The sequence below is a fragment of the Haliotis rubra genome, unplaced genomic scaffold (genome assembly GCF_003918875.1).
Source record: "Haliotis rubra isolate DU_JTF1 unplaced genomic scaffold, ASM391887v1 Scf28, whole genome shotgun sequence".
NCBI lineage: Eukaryota > Metazoa > Mollusca > Gastropoda > Lepetellida > Haliotidae > Haliotis > Haliotis rubra.
In genome coordinates, this window is record NW_025766891.1 from 3,073,848 (window position 1) to 3,097,709 (window position 23,862).

General features: G+C 39.6%; 1 protein-coding gene across 1 annotated transcript in view; it reads left to right on the top strand.

The window, feature by feature from the left end:
* Positions 1–327: 327 nt before the first annotated feature.
* Positions 328–23,862, top strand: part of LOC124281151 (guanine nucleotide exchange factor DBS-like) — a 155,181-nt gene continuing 131,646 nt past the window's right edge. The window contains 1 exon segment of the mRNA XM_046717177.1: positions 328–1,902. Coding sequence (XP_046573133.1) covers positions 1,527–1,902 — 376 coding nt within the window. The 5' untranslated portion in view covers positions 328–1,526.

Sequence of the window (23,862 nt, forward strand, 5' to 3'; positions counted from 1 at the left end):
ATCTATGAGGATAAAGGATTGTACTCTCCTCCAGCCCCTTCCCAGTTAGACTCCATGGCCTCCCTCTAAAACCCATCTGCCCCTTCCCTCACTCGCTCAAAACAATGAGCTTCTTTTCCCCAAAGAAGGGACCTCATCATTTGTATTGAGGTCACCGAAACACTTGTATACATTAGCCTAAATAGTGGGTCGTGTTACTCCAATTGTCCTGGGATGTACGATGCTGATGCCTTGGCTGAAAATGCTATGTTGGAACCGATCTCTGATCAATAGTTCCAGTTCCACATTGCAACGAGGCCACAGTGCCCAACTGGCTCTTCTCCATCTCACAGCCTCCGTACCGAGCTGGAAAAAATAAGCGTCTTCTTTCTTGTGTCGAACTGACGCTCAGTGGGATTGCATCGTTATTTCATTATTAATCAGTTTTGAAGCTTGGCAGCTGTAAATCTATGCATCAAGGGGTTTGTGCAGTTTCACCGAGCCTGTTGTGGAGCATGTGTTGTATTTTCATGAATTGTAACTACAACCGATTTGAAACTGTTCCTGCAATTAGTGGATGTATTTCATGATGCAACTCAAGTGCTCTGTCAATATTTAAACATCGGTAGTTGTTGGGACGAGGCTGTCGGTGTTGATATTGCATTGGAATTAGTTGTCACTACACTAGTATCTGTGTCAAGAGTTTGGTTGTAGGCAGCAATGGCATGAAACAGGAATATTAGAATTGGCATTTCAAGTGGAACCGTTCTCATGTTTAATGTATCAGAACCAGTGAGGATGCATTGAATTCCTCCTAGCGTACAACAAAAGCTGTTCAAGAATACCAAGTGTTCATGGCCGTGTGACATCGCAGTTTTCTGCGCTCTACCGCCTTATATGATTGTTTATAGGAGTTTTATATCACAATCTACCTCCGAATTCTCTCACTGAAGATCGACAGCGTCTTAATTTTGTAACTCTTCCTGGAAATCAATTCCCTGCTTGCGGGACTGCTATTTGGAATATGACTTTACTTGTGAAAATTTCACGTTTTAGAAATGAGGAGTTGTTCATCTGTTGCCATGGAAATGTTCATGTAGCGCAACACATGTGCTTTGGATAGCTACAGTCATTTCCATCTAGGATTTCAGGAGAAAATCTAGCAGAGGACATGTGACTTCATTATCCGATTTGGGATTCTCCTCGGATTCTGTTTTCCATCATGATGCATAATCGTTAACGATCAAAACATACTTGTTGATTCATCCAGTCATAGTGCGACACTGTTCTGAATGCTCTAGAGTATACCCTTCATTCATTGGAGTTTTCAACGATTTTCATAATTAGCTGTAGATATATTAAATATTAGACTAGATAATTTCTGAAAAGAAATTTTATTTTACATTCTCCTTAATTTAATTATATTTTTTGGGATGCAATGAATATGTAGCGGGTACAAATCTTATGCAATTACTTTTATAACTGCTGAAAGATATGCAATTTATTTCTAACCTTCACCCTTTTTGAATATTTTATATGAATCAATAATGTCCTCCTCCGTATCTAGTCCTGAATTACCTCCCCTTTCTCCTGGTTTTCATGAAATTGAAGACGAAATTGCAAAATTTGTGGAAAACTTTAAGTCTCGAACGTCTTTCTTGGACCGACGTTTGAGTCTGGAGTCGGGCGATTCCTCTTTATCTGGGTGGACGGGTAGTTCGGCATATTCTACGACATCGGATTGTACGTCCACAAACACTGAGAGCCCGGATAAAGATGGTGAAGGTGCCTGTGCTAGTCATAATTCCATTTTGCGACAAAAAGGCATCATTGCCGAAAGTCGCAGGATTAGTGAGTGGGCGTGGTTAACTGAAGATGATGACACACTCGACATTGAGAAACCTATACAGTGGAAGAACACCAGTAAGTATGGCGATTGTTCATTGGCTAGATGTATGTTTGGCTATCCATAATGGAGATAAGGACCTGAAAGTGTTGGAATTTTGTTGGAGATTGAGAATATGGATCTGTAAAACACATTTTGTTGTCCATGAACACCAAGGTGTTCCACATGTGAGTCTTACTAGGTCTCTTTGGTACCACCGATATACTGAGATAGCGCAATACTGCATAGTCAAATGATACATATACAATATTTTGTCTGAGTACAAGTATACTGTATATATAAAATATATGAAGTTTTGTGATGATCACTAGTTGAAACCTACCCAGACTTTCATTGACAATTGATGTTTCCCTTCATAATTTTGATAAAGCTGTTATCAGAAATGTAACATTTCTTTTCGGGCCTTAGTGTGTACAAAATAGGATCTGTACCTCCCTGCCAAGCACTTTGGCACCCAATATATGAATTGTAATATAGCTACCTGAATCGCAAATATTGCAATACAGTTTATGTGCCAATACACAGACCTAGGTCTTACTGCAGTACATGTGCATTCCATGTACAGAAGATGTTATATGAGTGCCCATGTCATACTATGTTTACGACATGAGTGCCTAAATGTTGGTGTACCAATATGCAGGCACGACTGTTGTAGACGTAGTATGATATGGGCGCGAATATAATATTCTATTTATTACCGAAGTCGTCAAATTGAGGAAATAAACCCAAATCTACTTTCAAACATTGACTGGCTACCTGCCGTTGCCGCATGCAGAACGCAACGTCACAGAAGAAATGTGACGTCATAGCATTGTTCATGACATCACGTCACCATGGCAAAGTGATATTATGCCCTAGGGCATCGTATGAAAAATAGGAACCCTGATATTTTCATCCTCGTAGGTAATAAATATTGTTTGTGGACTTACAGTTGGTGGCTGGCCTAGACTCCCTTTGCAATAAAGAGTTGTAGTAATAATTTCTTCTAACATTTTAATGAAGTATCTATATTTGGAGATGGCATTATAATGAAGTGTCCTTATATACGGATGGCATTATAATGAAGTGTCCTTGCATGTAGATGACATTATAATGAAGTGTCCATGTAAACAGATGGCATTATAATGAAGTGTCCTTGTATACAGATGGCATTATAATGTGTCCATGTAAACATATGGCATTATAATGAAGTGTCCATGTAAACAGATGGCATTATAATGAAGAGTCCATGTATATAGATGGCATTATAATGTAGTGTCCATGTAAACAGATGGTATTATAATGAAGTGTCCATGTAAACATATGGTATTATAATGAAGTGTCCATGTAAACAGATGGCATTATAATGAAGTGTCCATGTATATAGATGGCATTATAATGTAGTGTCCATGTTAACATATGGTATTATAATGAAGTGTCCATGTAAACAGATGGCATTATAATGAAGTGTCCATGTATATAGATGGCATTATAATGTAGTGTCCATGTTAACATATGGTATTATAATGAAGTGTCCATGTAAACATATGGTATTATAATGAAGTGTCCATGTAAACAGATGGCATAATAATGAAGTGTCCATGTAAACAGATGGCATTATAATGAAGTGTACCTGTATACAGTTGGCATTATAATGAAGTGTCCTTGTATACAGTTGGCATTATTAATGAAGTGTCCATGTAAACAGTTGGCATTACAACAAAGTACCTCTGTATACAGATGGCATTATGATTAAGGATCCGTGTAAATGTATGGTATTATAAAAAATATGGTCCTGTTTATATTGCAATAAGTTGAAGGTCCCTCATATAAGGACAGCTTTGAAAAGAAGTGTTTTGTCTATGAATGCCATTATAATAGAGTGACCCTGTATGTAGATGGCATCATAATGAAGTGATCCGTTGAAGTTATGCAATATTAAACAATGAAATGTTCATGTATATGAATGGCATTATGATGTAGTTAGACTGTACATAACATGTTTTCTGTCTCCTAATCTTTTGAGTTTAAAGGGCTGGTGGGGTAGCCTAGTGGTTAAAGCGTTCGCTCGTCACGCCAAGACGAAGACCTGGGTTCAATGCCCCACATGGGTACAATGCGTGAAGCCAATTTCTGGTGTCCCCCGCCGTGATGTTGCTGGAATATTGCTAAGAAGTGGTGTAAAACCATACTCACTCACACACACTAAATATTTGAAGGTTTTAGGGTGGTGGTCTGGTAGTGACATACATTTTGTGACACAACAAAACGTTGTTGGTACAGAGTGACACTTATTAGTGAGAAGCCTTCCTCAATATGTGTTCCCAAGGAAGGGGGGAAAGCATTATGTTACCATAGTAACCGTATTATCTATAACATAACCTTTCCTTAGTTACTACCTACTTATTGAAGTCTGTTTCGCTGCATCCTGTAAGATGAAGGGTGTAAGGGACTGTTCATTAATTATGGCTGGTGTGTGTGTGTGTGTGTGTGTGTAGGAAAGCATTGTTCTGTATGCAATATTAAACAAACATGTCCTGTACAACATCATTGACTGACACCCCCTAGTACATGTGTACAAAACTGATTACCCCCCCACACACACACCTCCCCAGAACAAAATGGGTGAATCCAACCCCCCTACACAACCCACCCTTATAATCATCATCACCCCCTAGCCATAAATTGTAAACGGTCCTTAAACTCATCTGAAAATCTGTCTCTGTCTTTCTGCTTCACACCTGTTGTCATCAGCCAATTGTTATGAGTGAGTGAGTGAGTGTAGTTTTATTCTGCTTTTAGCAATATTCCAGCAATTGACACCTGGGAAATGGGCTTCACACACATATGCAGGGGTGGAAATAACCCATGGCCCAACGCCCGAGTCCAGTGTTTTTTTCTGTCGGGCAAGCAAATTTGTATACAACACTGTACCGGTGTCCAGTTGACTTTCCAACGTTAATTATGTTCTTTATGTAAAAAATCAACGAGAAAACAGCTGGTATAGTGGACAAATTATCAGGGCAAGTGATTTTACATGTGCCACTGTACCAGAGTACACTAGCAATTATAAAGTTATTTCCACACCTGATATGGGGATTTAAACCCAGGTATTTGCCATGACAAGCGAACTTTTTAACCACGAGGCTACTCCACCGCCCTGTTAATATGTGTCAGACTCTTAACATAATATTCTCAGTGTACATGCAGATTGTCTGGAGCTCTTGGTGGTATCCTAATAATCATGATATGCTCTTCCTAAAAAGTAGGGAAACCTGAACTTTCAATCTTGGATAGGAAGTAGAAGTCTTACAAACTTTTCAGAGACAGACTTTTTATGAACGCACCACCATTTCTCTTTATCATCACCCCTAAACACATCGCATGGGATGCACGTGCACAATGCAGTAGCCCCATACACTTGCATTGGATGTCTTTCTTGATTTTGACGTTTTTCAAGAAGGTCGATAAATCACTGTTGACCATTAACTTTGACAGTCATCTTGCATCTAGCCATTGCTTTTTTGTTTGAAAATGAAAATCGTTCACATGCAAATTTCACTTCATACACCAATCATTTTTCAAGGGAGATTACTGTACAAACAACTATGGTCATAAGGAAGTGCAAGTGGTGATGCACTCTCAAAACGTTCATTATAATCATATCAACATTGATTGACTCTGATATATCTCCCAATTTTTTCAATCGTAACTTAAAAATGAAGTTGCCGTACGTTTTTTAAGAGTATAAGTTCATGTCTCAGGACAAAATTCACCTCAGTAAAGTCCATGCTCAGTGGATTCTGCTTTAAACTTTCATACAATTTCCTGATTTGAGCTGCCTGAACACTATCCACCCTCCCTACCTGTATGACAATGACCACAACACCTACGGTCTGTTTGCCATGACAACATACCGATGAATTTCACTTTGAACAAAATCGTAAATCAAATAAAGTGAAATTAGAAGTACGAATCCTCATGATTTTACCATGGAGTCATCCCACAGATTACATCCTTACCTTGTCGGCTAGCTGACGGGGTTAACCTCTTTGGTCATGTGGACAAGGCGTCCGACTTCTGATCAGAAGGTCTGTGGTTCGAATCCCAGCACGGGACTCAGAAATTTTATGGCCGCTTCATTGGACCCCAACGTGGGGCTGAGCACGTTCATATCAAATTTGAGCAAAATAAGTCTCAGTACCCAACTATGGGGCTCGGGACGTGCCTTCTGTTGACGGGGGAGTATGTAGCAGGGCGTGGAGTCATCCCACAGATGACGTCCTTACCTTGTCAGCTTGCTGACAGGGTTAACCTCTTTGGTCATGTGGACAAGGCATCCGACTTCTGATCAGAAGGTCCGTGGTTCGAATCCCAGCACGGGACTCAGAAATTTTATGGCCGCTATATTAACAAACAATCATAGTTTCAAATCACTATTGTTGGTTTGTATTACAAGGGGGTATGCACATTAAATGAAACACTAAGAACATGTAGGGTTGGTCTAAGTTAACGCTTATCACGTAGTGCACGTGCATTTGTATCACTGTTCCATTTACTGTGTTTACTCCCTTGTAATACAAACCAATAATAGTGATTTGAATCTATGATCATCTGTTAAACAACTTTTATCCTAAGTTGAATAAAATTCTGAAATTAATATGTTTAATTGGCAGGGTAAACTTATGAGGATTCGCAATCTTAATTTCACTTTATTTGATTTTTATTTTTTTGTTTAAAGTGAAATTCATCGGTACGTTTTCACTGCAAACAGACTATACTGCCTCAAGTCATCCATCGACTTCATTTTCATCATGATCAGCCAGAGAGAATCCATTATTTGATACTTGCAACCCCTCCACTGTAAAACACCCTGCCTCGCATACTTTGGTTGTCTGAAGGACCCTATGGGTATTTCGGGTGAGAAAAGGTCCCCAACATACTGTACTTGTGGTAAGAGCTGACCAGAAAGGGTAGCATGGTCGAGGTCAGTCTTGGTTGATGCGTGACCTTGTGTCCCAGTTGTGTTGATCAGTGTTCACGATATCAATCAGTAGATTATCTGGTCCAGACATGGTTATGTACATCATGTTACTCCAGCACTACCGACCCATGAAGATCTGGGGTAGAATAGGTCTTCAGCAACCCATGCTTGCCACAAAAGGTGACCAGGCTTGTCTTAAGGGGCGACTAACGGAATCGGGTGGTCGAATCGATGCTCATGCTGTTAATCACTGGATTTTCTGGTCCAGACTCAATTATTTACAGACCACCGCCATATAGCTGGAATATTGCTGAGTGCGGCGTAAAAGTAAACTCACCCACTCACTCCAGCATTCGGTCCAAGTTCGGTCGTCATGCTGAAGACTGACAGGTTCGATTCCCCACATGGGCACAATGTGTGAAGCCCATTTCTGGTGTCCCCCGCCATGATATTGCTGGAATATTGGTATAAGTGGCGTAAAACTAAACTCACGCACTCACTACTCTCATAAATTTTGCCGGTTCATTTAGCAGGACTTTCTGTAAGAATAAGATTTCTTCTTTTGAATTTGCCAGTGTTATTTGTCACCGTCTGATGTCTTGTAAAAAAGGTTATACAAAAATCCAATGATTGATTCCGGGAGACACACCAGTCAAACCTCATGCACTAGCTGAATGCCAGCTTCCTTAAATCTTTCTACGGCATCAAAGTTGTTAATTGTACATGAACTGTGCATAAATGTTTTTGGACGCCAGGTGTGACATATTCAAGATTACATTCTGTATGTTTGTATGAGTGTTGCTATGACAAGAGACAGAATTCAATAAAGTCAAGCATATCTTAATCAGCAAGGTTTACTATGGCTTGAAAGCAAACAAAACCAACCAGCCAGTCTCTCAGAAGAGTGTAGCACAATATTAGATTTGCTGTCTCTTGTGTAATTACCTCAAACTAGTCTGTCACACAGTTCCTGAACCACATTATTTTCCCTACTGCCGTGCCCTCCTAGTCTGTCTCACAGTCCCTGAACCACATTAATTTCCCTACTGCCTAGCCCTCCTAGTCTGTCTCACAGTCCCTGAACCACATTATTTTCCCTACAGCCAAGCCCTCCTAGACTGTCTCACAGTCCCTGAACCACATTATTTTCCCTACTGCCTAGCCCTCCTAGTCTGTCTCACAGTCCCTGAACCACATTATTTTCCCTACTGCCTAGCCCTCCTAGTCTGTCTCACAGTCCCTGAACCACATTATTTCCCCTACTGCCCAGCCCTCCTAGTCTGTCTCACAGTCCCTGAACCACATTATTTACCCTACTGCCCAGCCCTCCTAGTCAGTCTCACAGTCCCTGAACCACATTATTTACCCTACTGCCTAGCCCTCCTTGTCTGTCTCACAGTCCCTGAACCACATTATTTTCCCTACTGCCCAGCCCTCCTAGTCTGTCTCACAGTCCCTGAACCACATTATTTACCCTACTGCCCAGCCCTCCTAGTCAGTCTCACAGTCCCTGAACCACATTATTTATCCCTACTGCCTAGCCCTCCTAGTCTGTCTCACAGTCCCTGAACCACATTATTTATCCCTACTGCCCAGCCCTCCTTGTCTGTCTCACAGTCCCTGAACCACATTATTTACCCTACTGCCTAGCCCTCCTTGTCTGTCTCACAGTCCCTGAACCACATTATTTTCCCTACTGCCTAGCCCTCCTAGTCTGTCTCACAGTCCCTGAACCACATTATTTACCCTACTGCCCAGCCCTCCTAGTCAGTCTCACAGTCCCTGAACCACATTATTTTCCCTACTGCCTAGCCCTCCTAGTCTGTCTCACAGTCCCTGAACCACATTATTTACCCTACTGCCTAGCCCTCCTAGTCTGTCTCACAGTCCCTGAACCACATTAATTTCCCTACTGCCTAGCCCTCCTAGTCTGTCTCACAGTCCCTGAACCACATTAATTTCCCTACTGCCTAGCCCTCCTTGTCTGTCTCACAGTCCCTGAACCACATTATTTCCCCTCCTGCCTAGCCCTCCTAGTCTGTCTCACAGTCCCTGAACCACATTATTTCCCTACTGCCTAGCCTTCCTAGTCTGTCTCACAGTCCCTGAACCACATTATTTTCCTCTACTGCCGTGCCCTCCTAGTCTGTCTCACAGTCCCTGAACCACATTATTTCCCCTACTGCCTAGCCCTCCTAGTCTGTCTCACAGTCCCTGAACCACATCATTTCCCCTACTGCCTAGCCCTCCTAGTCTGTCTCACAGTCCCTGAACCACATCATTTCCCCTTCTCCCTAGCCCCTCCTGCAATAATAAAGCCCTAAATAAAGCATTGTGGGAGTCTAGATTTCTGGTGTAGGGTTTGTTTGTATCCTGTAGTAAAACTGTGAGAAAGTGGTTTGTGTCCTCCAGGCCTGAACTCAGATGATGAGACACCCATTTCCTGCTGACTTTTATACAGGGTGTAGTCATATCATTCACATATCCCACGCTAGCCTTGTTTCCAAGTGGTTCACCCAAATTATGGGTTGACATCACACATGTGAGTGAGTGAGTGAGTGTGTCGGGTTTTACGCTGCACTCAGCAATATCCCAGCTATATGGAGGCAATCTGTAAATAATCGAGTCTGGACCGGATACTCCAGTGATCAACAGCATGAGCATCAATCTACGCCAAGTGGGATACGATGACATGTGTCAACCAAGTCAGTGAACCTGACGCCTTCTTGCTGAAGATCAATTCTAACCAGGATCTTCATGGGTTTTATTACCCACGTGGTCAACATATGGGTAGTTGCATACTAATCTTGTATGCGTCACCACGAGTGTCTAGCCGTTATCGTGTTGACCTGTAATCAGAAGTAACGACTTGACCTGAGATTCTAACGATTTGATTGGATAACCGATGACCTCTCAATTAGGTCACATTCACAGTGTAACTATTTTTTCATTCATAACAAACCATTGAATTCATTCATTCTACAACTTAATGCATTATGGGGATGTAAACATCGTGACGTTGCCGTGTCGCTGTTTAATTGTGAGTCGAAGTGAGACATTATATCCGTCAAAAACATAAACCCATTGTTTCCACCAGTGATGTTAGCTGAATGAAGCAACTGCAAACCAAGAAAGGGGTGCTATGGAGTAGTTTATTGTAGGAGGCTGTCGAAGCGATGACAACTGACATGCATCGTGGCGTCGGTTACCAAGGCAGTGGCGTTGTTACAGTGTGACGTCATGCAAATATTGTACTACAGTACAAATCTCTTCCGCAACCTCTTTATGAAACCGTTTTCAGTTTGAAACCAAAATATTTTTAAAAATATGCTATTTTGTCAATTTAATACATGTATGGCGTGGGTAATAAATAAAATACCACACTTTCGGTCTAATTACATATGAATTATACGAAACTTGTGACCTTCCTATGTTATCTGACCTCCCGCTTTAGCTCGGTCAGATATCATAGGAAGGACACTAAGCTTTTATATAATTCGTATGTAATGAACCTCAAAATGTAATATTCTCTATATATCACACATGTGGTACAGACAGGAATGCCTTCATGTAACCATGGTAACTAAAATACTGTTTGAACTAGAGTTACACTGAACCAATCACTTGTGTCTTAAACTGTTTAAAGGCAGCAATGGATTGCCAGTTAAGTATTGTGAGTTGTGTCCCTTCATCATGGCAGGATCTCATGGTGTTAGGTTTGGATCTCAAATTTCACCTTGACCTTGATCCTTGGCCTGTTAGCAGTCTCATTTTTCATTTTGGTAGTAAATATCAGATCTTCTACCCTTCTACAGGATGTCAGGTAACCTGTTTAATCTTCCGACGGCATTGTTCCTTCTAAATTCCTCATACGAGTGAGATCAAGTTAGCAGGGAAATCGACACATCAAAAGTTCGAGACATGTGGTTTAACTGTTAAAGTGAATAATTATTATAGTGGAAAACCAGCCAGTAGCACTATTGTGGGCACTTGGTGGCAACTATTTCCTGTGTATAGATAATGATACTAAGTGGGTACTATTAGAGTAAGTACTATTGATTATGCTGTCATCCTTCATCCTTTATCTCATATTTAAGCTGCCTACTTGTGGCTGAAGGGTTTCTGTGTAAAATGTTCATGATCATCGGTCATTATTTCTGAGACTGCCCATATTATTCAGACATATTTCTGAAATCTATCTCACAAGGGGTTTTACTCACGCTTGAAATCAGTTGTAGGAATATGTGATCACCAAACTGTCTAAATTACAATGAGGAGTAGGTAAAATATACAGAGCCACTGGTCTGATGGAGTTGGTCGCAATTATTTTTCATTATGCTCCTCTGAAGTCCGACATTTCTGCCAACCATGTCTGGATCTCTGGTGTAGAAAGTTGGTTCTGCTGTTGTAAAACTTTTTCCATGGATGAAATATTGTCATGATCATTTGCGTAATCCATGGGAGACATTCCTTTCCTCAAGTTCAGGAAGAGATAAAACAATGGAAAACTCTCCAGCCACTTCCCAGATATCCTATCATTTTAAATTCAAGCAAGCAGACATCATTTATCAGAAACCTTGTTTGAGGGTTGTAATAGCATGTTCAGTATGATGCAATACACTTCTCGATAGAGTTTGTGATACGATGCTTGACTCAGTCTCCCGGGTGGCTCATTGTAGTTCATGGTACGTCATGTCATGGCTTGTCATGATGTCTCATAGTGTCTCATGGTGTGTCAGACTGTCTCTGTGATGTTGTGATTAGAGAGTCCACCCTGTGAGTGGAAGGTCGTGGGTTTGATTCCCGGCCACGTCATACCAAAAGACGTTAAAATATGGTACTTGTTGGTCCCTGCCCTGCGTTTGGCATTACTGGGTACGGCAAGGACTGGTCGGCTCGGAGTTAGTATAATGTTTCTGAGTGGGGTATTCTTAACTGCAGCATGGTATCTCAGTGGGCTAGCACTATAAAACCAGCTTCAGTCAGGGCTAGTACAAGCAGCCACATGTACACACACATGCACGTCGTCATGTGAGCAAAATGTTCTCAAGTGCACCTCACCTCACCTCACCTCACCTCACCTCATAGTGTCTTAGCTTAGCTTATGGTGTCTCATACCATGCCATGCCATGGTAGCCCGTAGTACAAGCTGATGAAATCCTATAGATCCTGCTATAAAGTCATACAAAACTCATATTAGGGAACTAATTAATTAATTCAGAACGATTATTGGGTAACTGTTATTGAGATGCATATTGTTTGTGAATCTGTCCTGTTATGTGTATTTATTCCATTGATTGCAAAATGTATTAATTTCATAATCACTGTAACAAATATGAATTGGGCAACTGGTTTACGTTAGCCTAGTGGTTAAAGGGTTCGCTCGTCACACCAACACCCAGGTTTGATCCTGCACATGGGTTCAATGTGTTTCTGTTTCTTGTGTTCCCTGCAGTGATATTGTTTGAATACTGGTAAAAGCATAAAACTTTACTTACTCACTCATTCCAAATATGAGGGGCATAAGTGGCCCAGTTGTGTGAGGAAATACAAAACTGTTATCGTAGGTTCGAATCCTGGTTTGCCCCAATTACATTTCTAGGTCCGTTGACACCACATTATGGCCACACTGGTGGATTTCACTAAAACGATGCTCATGATGTTGATCACTGGATTGTCTGGTCCAGACTCGATTATTTACAGACTGCCGCCATATAGCTGGAATATTATTGAGTATGGTGTTAAGCTAAATGTACTAACTCACTCACTCACTCACTCACTTATATAATTTATGTTCCTTTTTTAACACATTACCATTCATTTATCATATCATTTACAAGCATAATAAATAATGCTTTGCAGAGATTATAAATTAATTACATTTATGTTCATATTCCAACACATATTGGGGCGGTGGGATAGCCTAATGGTTAAAGCGTTCGCTCGTCAGGCTGAAGTCTCAGGTTTGATTCCCCACATGGGTACAAAGTGTGAAGCCAGTTTCTGGTGTCCCCCGCCGTGATATTGCTGGAATATTGCTAAAATTGGCGTAAACTCACTCACTCACTCAGTAAAGGACTGAAACCTGCACCACGTCTGGTTTTCATCCTTGATGAAGCTGTCGGTGATATAACTGAAATACCTCTCAATGCAGCATAAAACCCAACTCACTCACTCACTCACTCATTTCCAAATGGTGTTCATATTAAGTTTTCGGCAAAAGAAGTCTCAGTACAATAATGTGCCATCTGTTTCTGAGTACGTAGCAGTGTGTAAAGTCATCTCATTTCAGTTAATAATGAATTATTTGTTGCCAAAAAAATTAAATACAAGCATTAGCTTTCTTGTCACATGCTGACATAGTTAACCTCTTTGTAGATAAGGCATCTGACCTCAGTCCAGTAGATCTATTGTTAGTGCACTCACAACAACTTCTCGTCTACAGAGTATTCAGTGTTTATTATTATTATTATTATTAGGCCAGACCAATTTTATTTCTTGTTTTACTGATCCGCCGGTCATATTTTTTCAAGAATAGAGAATAAAAATAAAAACAAATTTTCCCTGCTCGAAAAATAAAATCCTAATGTTAAGATATACGGGAGCGAGACTTCAGCTACGCAAGACAGTTTGTTGGACACTGGTATCTGTTCTCAGAGACTTGAAACTGAATTATCTAACAATATTGGTGTAAGAAATCAGTGCTTCGAGCACCTCAGCGAACGTGTACTTGAAAAACAATGCCTTTGGAAAACTCATATGAGTTTTTGCTTTGACTTGTGATTTTTTTTTTTATTAAACAAGAAATAATATTGGTCTGGCCTTATTAGTATTATTTATGATCTACGTAAAATGCGTAAAAGAGTTTTTCTCATCCAATATTGCAACTACATAGTCTGAATCTCTGAGTTTGTCATTGAAAGGGAGATCATAAAAAAAGACAAGAGAAAAAGGTCAATGCTAACCACTAACAAAAAAAACCCAATTGGATAATTTCTGTTACATGTGTTGTTGGAATCCCATCACGAGACTCAGAACATTTATGGCCGTTACACTACGACTTGCCCATCCCATCATGATGGTGTAAACATACCTGTATGATATGCTGCATGCCCCAAGGCTGTTCCCCTCAGACCAGGAACTGGACAATCCCGGCTGATCAATGACAGATCCAGCTTGATCTATGTGTAGCTTTATGTGATTAGGTGACCCTTAATAGCATTGACTGTTTATTGCTAGCTGTCACACTCAACTGTGCTCTGCTAATTGCTAATTACTTCAACACTGACATTTACCTCACTGTTTTATGTTTCCTCTGAAATATGTTATGGCACCTGTTGTGTAGAAGTAAAGTTTACATTTTAAAGACGTTGGTATATGATTTTGAAAAAGAAATATAGTGCATATTATGTCTTTGAATGAGCAAGTTACATACATCTCCTTATTTGTAAATAATGGAGTCTAGACCAGACAATCCTGTGATCAGCAGCATGAACACCAAACCACGCAATTGGTATATGATGACATGTATCAACCAAGTGAGCAACCTGACCACTGAGTCGCCTCTTATGAGTGAGTGAGTGAGTTTAGTTTTACGCCGCACTCAGCAATATCCCAGCTATATGGCGGCGGTCTGTAAATAATCGAGTCTGGACCAGACAATCCAGTGATCAACAGCATGAGCATCGATCTGCGCAATTGGGAACCAATGACATGTGTCAACCAAGTCAGCGAAACTGACCACCCGATCCCGTTAGTCGCCTTTTACGACAGGCATAGTCGCCTTTTATGGCAAGCACATGCTGAAGACCTATTCTGCCCCGGATCTTCACGGGTCTTCCTCTTATGACAAGCATGGGCTTCTGAAGACCAATTCTGAACCGGATCTTCATGGGCTGCTGCAGTTGAACAGTATACCTTAGACGTGGTGAGAGACAGCCGAGAGGGTAACAAGTATAGGTTATAAATGTCACAATATAAATCGCAATGATTAATGAACATGACAGAGGCTTGGGTTTGGTGGTAAGTCAATATACAATTTGGTGGTGATAAGGATTAAGAATGGAGATAGCTTCATATTAATAATTGCATTCAAGTTACACAGGTCCTGACTATGTAGAAGATGGCTTGTGGACTGACTGACTGAGTTTAGTTTAGTTTTACGCCCTTTTAGCAATATTCCAGCAATATCACGGCGGGGGACTCCAGAAAGGGGCTTAACACATTGTGCCCATGTGAGGAATCGAACCCAGGTCTTCGGTGTGACGAGCCAACGCTTTAACCACTAGGCTACCCTAGGGCCCCGACTTGTGGAATTAAATGTGTATGGGACAATGGCTGTCCTAAATCAGTCACTATGACACAATCTTAGTCATAGAAAATGTTTGGAATGGTGACCATTTCAGCAGCTTTGTCCTGAGAGTTTCTAGGGTTTTAGTCTTGCTCAACACTGAAACTAGTGACCATTTTTGAGTAGGTGTCTGTTCACCCATCACTAAAAGGGTGCCCGGTAGCAGGAGAAAGTAAGTTGAGTTAGTTTAGTTTTACACTGCATTTAGTAATATTCCAGCAATACCACAGCAGGGGACACCAGAAATGGGCTTCACACATTGTACCCATGTAGGGAATTGAACCCAGGTCTTCGGCATGATGAGCAAACGCTTTAACCACTAGGCTACCTCACCGTCCCTTATAGACCAGGGTGATCAACATGTAACACCTGGAGCATATATTGCAAGTGGAGTTACGCTTTACAAGGGAACTAGTATATTTAAACCAGGATCAATCAGTGTCTATCATGTTTTTGAATGTAACCTAGTTGCCTTTGAAATGTATTAATAAGAAGTCTTTGCATTGTGCACACCTCTTAATTGAAAGCCTATAGATCTGCTGGTTTGATTCAATCTTCAAATGATTTGCCAATTATGTTCCTTAGAAGCACCTGCATGTGGACTATTCTGGTCCTGGTGACTGAATATCTGAAATGTCGTGGAAACTGAGACAATCTTGATGTTCCTATTGATCGCTGTCTCAGTCGTCAAATATGTATTCTCTTGTTTGCAGTCTCTCATTTACAACAAAAGACCATTATCTGGATGTTTTATTTAGATTTTAATACATTTTCTAGTTCTTCTACTGAAACATTGCCTTGAAGGACGTTGAAACCAAGAAGTCATTCTTGTTTTTTCTAATTGTTCGATTAACATTCTAGAAGTCAGTGAGTCTATAAGACCACACTTTTTTATGACTTGGTTTACACATCCGTCGACTGTAGTTTTTGCTAAAGTGGACCCAAAAAATAAATTCTCTTTTGCCATTTTTGAAATACCACCAAAAAAGAAAATTCAAATAAATATTTAAAAAATCCAGGTTATTGAAATCAACTTTCTATTACAAATTTAGCATCTGTGCAAAAGAAAATTTTAAACAATGAAATAAATAAAATCAGAATTAACGTTTACCGAGTGAAAATGCTGGGGGTTTTAAACCTTGTTACAGTAGTGAGTGAGTGACTTTGGTTTAAAACCGCTGTTAGCATCATTCCAGCAATATAAAGGGCTTCACATATTGTACCCACATGGGGAATCGAACCCGGGTCTTCGGCGTGACGAGCGAATGCTTTAACCGCTAGGCTACCCCACTGGGCACAATGTGTGAAGCCCATTTCTGGTGTCCCTCGCCGGGATGTTGCTGGAATATTGCTAAAAGCGGCGTAAACCCAAACTCAGTCGATGGTGTCGATTCTTACAGCATTACCAAACTAAAATCTTGAAAACGGTGTAAGCCATGAAACTGTATGCTTCATTAGTTGTGTTTTCAACAAGGTTTTCTATGTTTATGTTCATTTCATCATCATAGAACAGTTACTGCAGATATTCAAGTAATTGTTGTTGACCATTACTCACAGTTACATCATTTCATCATCATAGAACAGTTACTGCAGATATTCAAGTTATAGTTGCTGACCATTACTCACAGTTACATCATTTCATCATCATAGAACAGTTACTGCAGATATTCAAGCTATAGTTGCTGACCATTACTGACATTACAGTTACATCATTTCATCATCATAGAACAGTTACTGCAGATATTCAAGTTATTGTTGCTGACCATTACTCACAGTTACATCATTTCATCATCATAGAACAGTTACTGCAGATATTCAAGTTATTGTTGCTGACCATTACTCACAGTTACATCATTTCATCATCATAGAACAGTTACTGCAGATATTCAAGTTATTGTTGCTGACCATATTCATCATCAGAACATTATTTGCTGACCATTACTCACAGTTACATCATTTCATCATCATAGAACAGTTACTGCAGATATTCAAGTTATTGTTGCTGACCATTACTCACAGTTACATCATTTCATCATCATAGAACAGTTACTGCAGATATTCAAGTTATTGTTGCTGACCATTACTCACAGTTACATCATTTCATCATCATAGAACAGTTACTGCAGATATTCAAGTTATTGTTGCTGACCATTACTCACAGTTACATCATTTCATCATCATAGAACAGTTACTGCAGATATTCAAGTTTCATTACTATTGTTTATTGCTGACCATTACTCACAGTTACATCATTTCATCATCATAGAACAGTTACTGCAGATATTCAAGTTATTGTTGCTGACCATTACTCACAGTTACTGCAGATATTCAAGTTATTATTGCTGACCATTACTCACAGTTACATCATTTCATCATCATAGAACAGTTACTGCAGATATTCAAGTTATTGTTGCTGACCATTACTCACAGTTACTGCAGATATTCAAGTTATTATTGCTGACCATTACTCACAGTTACATCATTTCATCATCATAGAACAGTTACTGCAGATATTCAAGTTATTGTTGCTGACCATTACTCACAGTTACATCATTTCATCATCAATTAAGATATTCATTATTGCACCATTACTCACAGTTACATCATTTCATCATCATAGAACAGTTACTGCAGATATTCAAGTTATTGTTGCTGACCATTACTCACAGTTACATCATTTCATCATCATAGAACAGTTACTGCAGATATTCAAGTTATTGTTGCTGACCATTACTCACAGTTACTGCAGATATTCAAGTTATTGTTGCTGACCATTACTCACAGTTACATCATTTCATCATCATAGAACAGTTACTGCAGATATTCAAGTTATTGTTGCTGACCATTACTCACAGTTACATCATTTCATCATCATAGAACAGTTACTGCAGATATTCAAGTTATTGTTGCTGACCATTACTCACAGTTACTGCAGATATTCAAGTTATTATTGCTGACCATTACTCACAGTTACTGCAGATATTCAAGTTATTATTGCTGACCATTACTCACAGTTACATCATTTCATCATCATAGAACAGTTACTGCAGATATTCAAGTTATTGTTGCTGACCATTACTCACAGTTACTGCAGATATTCAAGTTATTATTGCTGACCATTACTCACAGTTACATCATTTCATCATCATAGAACAGTTACTGCAGATATTCAAGTTATTGTTGCTGACCATTACTCACATTTACTGCAGATATATCAAGTTATTACTGCTGACCATTACTCACAGTTACTGCAGATATTCATTATTGTTGCTGACCAGAACAGTTACATCAGATCATTCAACAGTTATTGTTTCTGACCATTACTCACAGTTACTGCAGATATTCAAGTTATTGTTGCTGACCATTACTCACAGTTACATCATTTCATCATCATAGAACAGTTACTGCAGATATTCAAGTTATTGTTGCTGACCATTACTCACAGTTACATCATTTCATCATCATAGAACAGTTACTGCAGATATTCAAGTTATTGTTGCTGACCATTACTCACAGTTACTGCAGATATTCAAGTTATTGTTGCTGACCATTACTCACAGTTACATCATTTCATCATCATAGAACAGTTACTGCAGATATTCAAGTTATTGTTGCTGACCATTACTCACAGTTACATCATTTCATCATCATAGAACAGTTACTGCAGATATTCAGATATTGTTGCTTTGCGCTATTGTTATTGCTGACCACTTTACATCATTTCATCATCATAGAACAGTTACTGCAGATATTCAAGTTATTGTTGCTGACCATTACTCACAGTTACTGCAGATATTCAAGTTATTGTTGCTGACCATTACTCACAGTTACATCATTTCATCATCATAGCAGTTACCCGGATATTCAAGTTATTGTTGCTGACCATTACTCACAGTTACTGCAGATATTCAAGTTATTGTTCATGACCATTACTCACAGTTACTGCAGATATTCAAGTTATTGTTGCTGACCATTACTCACAGTCACAGTTACTGCAGATATTCAAGTTATTGTTGCTGACCATTACTCACAGTTACTGCAGATATTCAAGTTATTGTTGCTGACCATTACTCACAGTTACATCATTTCATCATCATAGAACAGTTACTGCAGATATTCAAGTTATTGTTGCTGACCATTACTCACAGTTACTGCAGATATTCAAGTTATTGTTGCTGACCATTACTCACAGTTACTGCAGATATTCAAGTTATTGTTGCTGACCATTACTCACAGTTACTGCAGATATTCAAGTTATTGTTGCTGACCATTACTCACAGTTACTGCAGATATTCAAGTTATTGTTGCTGACCATTACTCACAGTTACTGCAGATATTCAAGTTATTGTTGCTGACCATTACTCACAGTTACTGCAGATATTCAAGTTATTGTTGCTGACCATTACTCACAGTTACTGCAGATATTCAAGTTATTGTTGCTGACCATTACTCACAGTTACTGCAGATATTCAAGTTATTGTTGCTGACCATTACTCACAGTTACTGCAGATATTCAAGTTATTGTTGCTGACCATTACTCACAGTTACTGCAGATATTCAAGTTATTATTCAAGTTATTGTTGCTGACCATTACTCACAGTTACTGCAGATATTCAAGTTATTATTGCTGACCATTACTCACAGTTACTGCAGATATTCAAGTTATTGTTGCTGACCATTACTCACAGTTACATCATTTCATCATCATAGAACAGTTACTGCAGATATTCAAGTTATTGTTGCTGACCATTACTCACAGTTACTGCAGATCTTCAAGTTATTATTACTGACCATTACTCACAGTTACATCATTTTAACCCCAAAATTTCTGAATATGTGGAAAGCCATCAATGAATATATTAGTAAGATCTTCCCTATTAAATGTCATGCCTGAAGGTTTTGCCAGTGGTCAACACAGACCTTAAACAGCTTCAGGCTGAAAAATGGCCAGCTGTTCGTCTGTCAATATCGGTCTGAAATAACATTCGTATTGACGGTTATTTGTGGTTGTCACATGGCCGGCGGTCAGTTTGACATGGTGTGGACATGTCTGTGACCGGTATTGCAGATGTTGATTTGCACCACAAAGAACCAGTCTTGTCCATTGTTGAAAGATGGGGGACAGTTTTAGTTCCGAACTAAAGATGTTAGGTAAGATTGTTGATGTGGACACAGGTTTACGCAGTTGGGTTGATTGTTGTCCCCAAATAAACATCAATCTGTGGCTGTTTAATTGAAAACAAGAACAAAAAGGGTCCTTAAACTTCAAGTTGAAAATTGTACCATGTTTGGTAATTTGATAACTGTTATTATATTCAAAGCAGTTTAGATATCTGTACTTTGTATATTGTATTAGAAATGGTTAGGTTTTCAATAGTGCCCGGGGCACACAGTAAGTTGTTCAAGTATTTATGTGGCATAAAATTTGTGTCCTTTGAAATTTAAGCGTGCCAAGTAGAAATAGGCTTCTTCCAAAACTGGCAAATCACACCGAAATATACAGCAGGTTTTGCTTGTATAAAAGTACATTTGTCACTTGCTTCCTATAATTGTATGATAATGAACAACATCATCTGAAGGTATTTTTGTTTAAAGAATTAGAATTTCCAAGTGTTCCCTCCAGGAACCGAGATCTTATTGTAGTGAGTGAGTGAGTTGGGTTTTACGCCGCTTTTAGCAATATTCCAGCAATATCACGGCGGGGGACACCAGAAATGGGATTCACACACACTGTGTGACATGGATCTTATTGTAACCATGCAATCATGATGTAAGTACATTTTTAGCATAAAAGAAGAATAGTATTCCATGTTTAATGCTAGACTTTATGGATAAGAGATACAATAGTTTATGTTATGAATAATATAGGTATGATTTACTGAAGGGGAGTAAGGTTAAGGGATTGGATGTTTTACCTCATACACTAGGTTGCGTTATGTTCATTGTTTCAGCAGGTTGTTTAACTTTGTAATGACCCTGCTCATGCACAGTGCTAAGGTTACATGATTTGAATTGGATAGAGGGGAGCAAGTCTTGGTTCATTGTTCTACATCCACATATGACCCGTGAAGGTCCAGGTTAGAATGAACCTTCAGTAACCCATGCTTGTCGTAAGAGGCGACTAACGGGATCGGGTGGTCAGGCTCGTTGGCTTGGTTGACACATGTCATTGGTTCCCAATTGAGCAGGTCGATGCTCATGCTGTTGATCACTGGATTGTCTGGTCCAGACTCGATTATTTACAGTACAGACCGTAGCCATATAGCTGGAATATTGCTGAGTGCGTCGTGAAACTAAACTCACTCACTCACTCACTCACTCACTCACTCACTCACTCACTCACTCACTCACTCACTCACTCACTCACTCACTCACTCACTCACTCACTCACATCCACATGTGACATGCATATCACATTTATAGCACATGTAGTAAAAGTAGGATAGTTCCCCGTCTGTAGGTGATATAGATTCTCAGGGACCCATGAAGGTCCGGGGTAGAATAGGTCTTCAGCAACCCATGCTTGCCACAAAAGGCGACTATGCTTGTCGTAAGAAGCACTTAACGGGATCGGGTGGTCAGGCTCGCTGACTTGTTTGGCACATGTCATCGGTTCCCAGTTGTGCAGATCGATGCTCATGCTGTTGATCACTGGATTGTCTGGTCCAGACTCGATTATTTACAGACTGCCGCCAGTCTAAGTAAACTTAGACTCAGTATTATTCATTACACTGCTATACTGAGTCTAACAAACCAGGTAACCTTTCCAATTGACCAATCAGAATACAGCTTACCAAATCGCGAAAGTGGACATTCGCACATACCTTTCGAACTTTTACCTAAAAAAAGTTTGTACCCGAACGATTCCAAATGCTTTTTATCATACGATCGGTTCCTAGTGATGCAGGCCACAGCAGTGAGTAAACATTCGCTGAAAATAGTGTTTTGTCAGTATTCAAGCATGTCAACTTGCGGAAATATTAGCTAATGATAACCATGTCAACAGAAACCCCAAAGCGTATATACTGCAGGGCAAATATCTGTGTTTTATGCGGATTTTTGTTTCTTGGGAGATAAGTGTTGGCGACCGGGGATGAGTAAATACATTTTGTAAGTCCCGCCGAACCCTAAATAGTAGCCGTTGTCTGATTGGTTAAATCCGATCGGCCGTCTCGCCTTTGATTGGATGGTCATAGGTCGCTCAAAGGTTACCTGACATGACCTTCCACAAGGTTTTGTTAGACTGAGTATAGCAGTGTAACGAATAATACTGAGTCTAAGTTTACTGAGACTGAGACCGCTTTCATATAGCTGGAATATTGCTGAATGCGGCATAAAACTAAACTCACTCACTCTATGCTCTTGGCTAAAACCCGAAAAACATTGAAATTTAGATCACTGTTGATCACTGATGTATACATAACGAAACAACCAACTCATGAATTGTTAAAGGCGACACTTAGAATTGAAAGTAATCAAACAGTAAAAGGACTCTTGCTGATGCTGACAGCATCGTTCTATGCATTTGGGATACGATAACATATATGTCAACCAAGTCAGCGAGCCTGACCACCCAATCACATTAGTCACCTCTTACGACAAGCATGGTTATTGAAGACCAAATCTAACCCTGATCTTCACGGATCTGGTCATTTATGATATATTTAGTTGTTATCATGCATTTTATTTGTTAGATATGTTTCTCATTGCTGATGTAGATATCCATTTTTGTATATGGCCCCTGCCAAAATTATTTTTGGAGCCAATTGGCTCCTTTGGAAACATTTCATATTGTCAGAGTATTGGCAGTATGGGAATGGCTACAGTATCAAAGAATGCACAAACTCCTTTCCTTTGAATCTGTGATTGCCAGGAATCTCTGAGGAATGGTCCGAAGTCGTCATCAAATTTGATGGCATTATTTATAATGGCAGATGATGCATACTACAATACAGTTCCGTTTCAAGTCTTTGACGAACAGAAAAAGTTAATTTGCACTCTATTATCGCAGGATTGTGATCTTTGATAACGCTGATGGTGGACTCATATGTAAATTTACTCACTGGCTTTAATTTGTTTTTCCTTGTAAGTTGTGAGTAGAGGGCGGCAGAGTGGTGTGTGGGGGGCTTGTTAATTTTAATTGAACATGGTATTGTGAGGAACTGGATTTAACACTGCCATGTTGTAGGTTGAATAACTGTCATGTTGTTGGGGGAATAGTGTTTGATTTTGCTGAGAATTGCAAATCTGGTGTTGTTTGAAATGTGAGTGATTTCTACATAATGTGTATCAATTTTCATTTTGATTTTTAAAAAATTTGGATAGTGATTTTGACGCGGGGGTTATCGTTTTTTGCTTGTGCTTGTGTGTTGGTTTGGATGAGGGCTGGGGGGATAGTTTGAGCATTTGGCAGTTTATAAAGTATTTCAATAACAAGATATTTTTGCTTCTTACAAACAAACCAGATCCATCCCAGCAGGACAGAGAGATCAGTATGTCCGTCTATTGACCTGCTTTGCATTTCTTGAGGAGAACGTCTGAAATATTGTCATTTTTGGATAAAACTTGTTCTGCAGTTCATTTTACCTCTGATCTCGTACCTTTTGATGGTTTGACTTCTTTATGATTTTTATTCCTGTTATTTCATGACTAGAAGTCAGACTG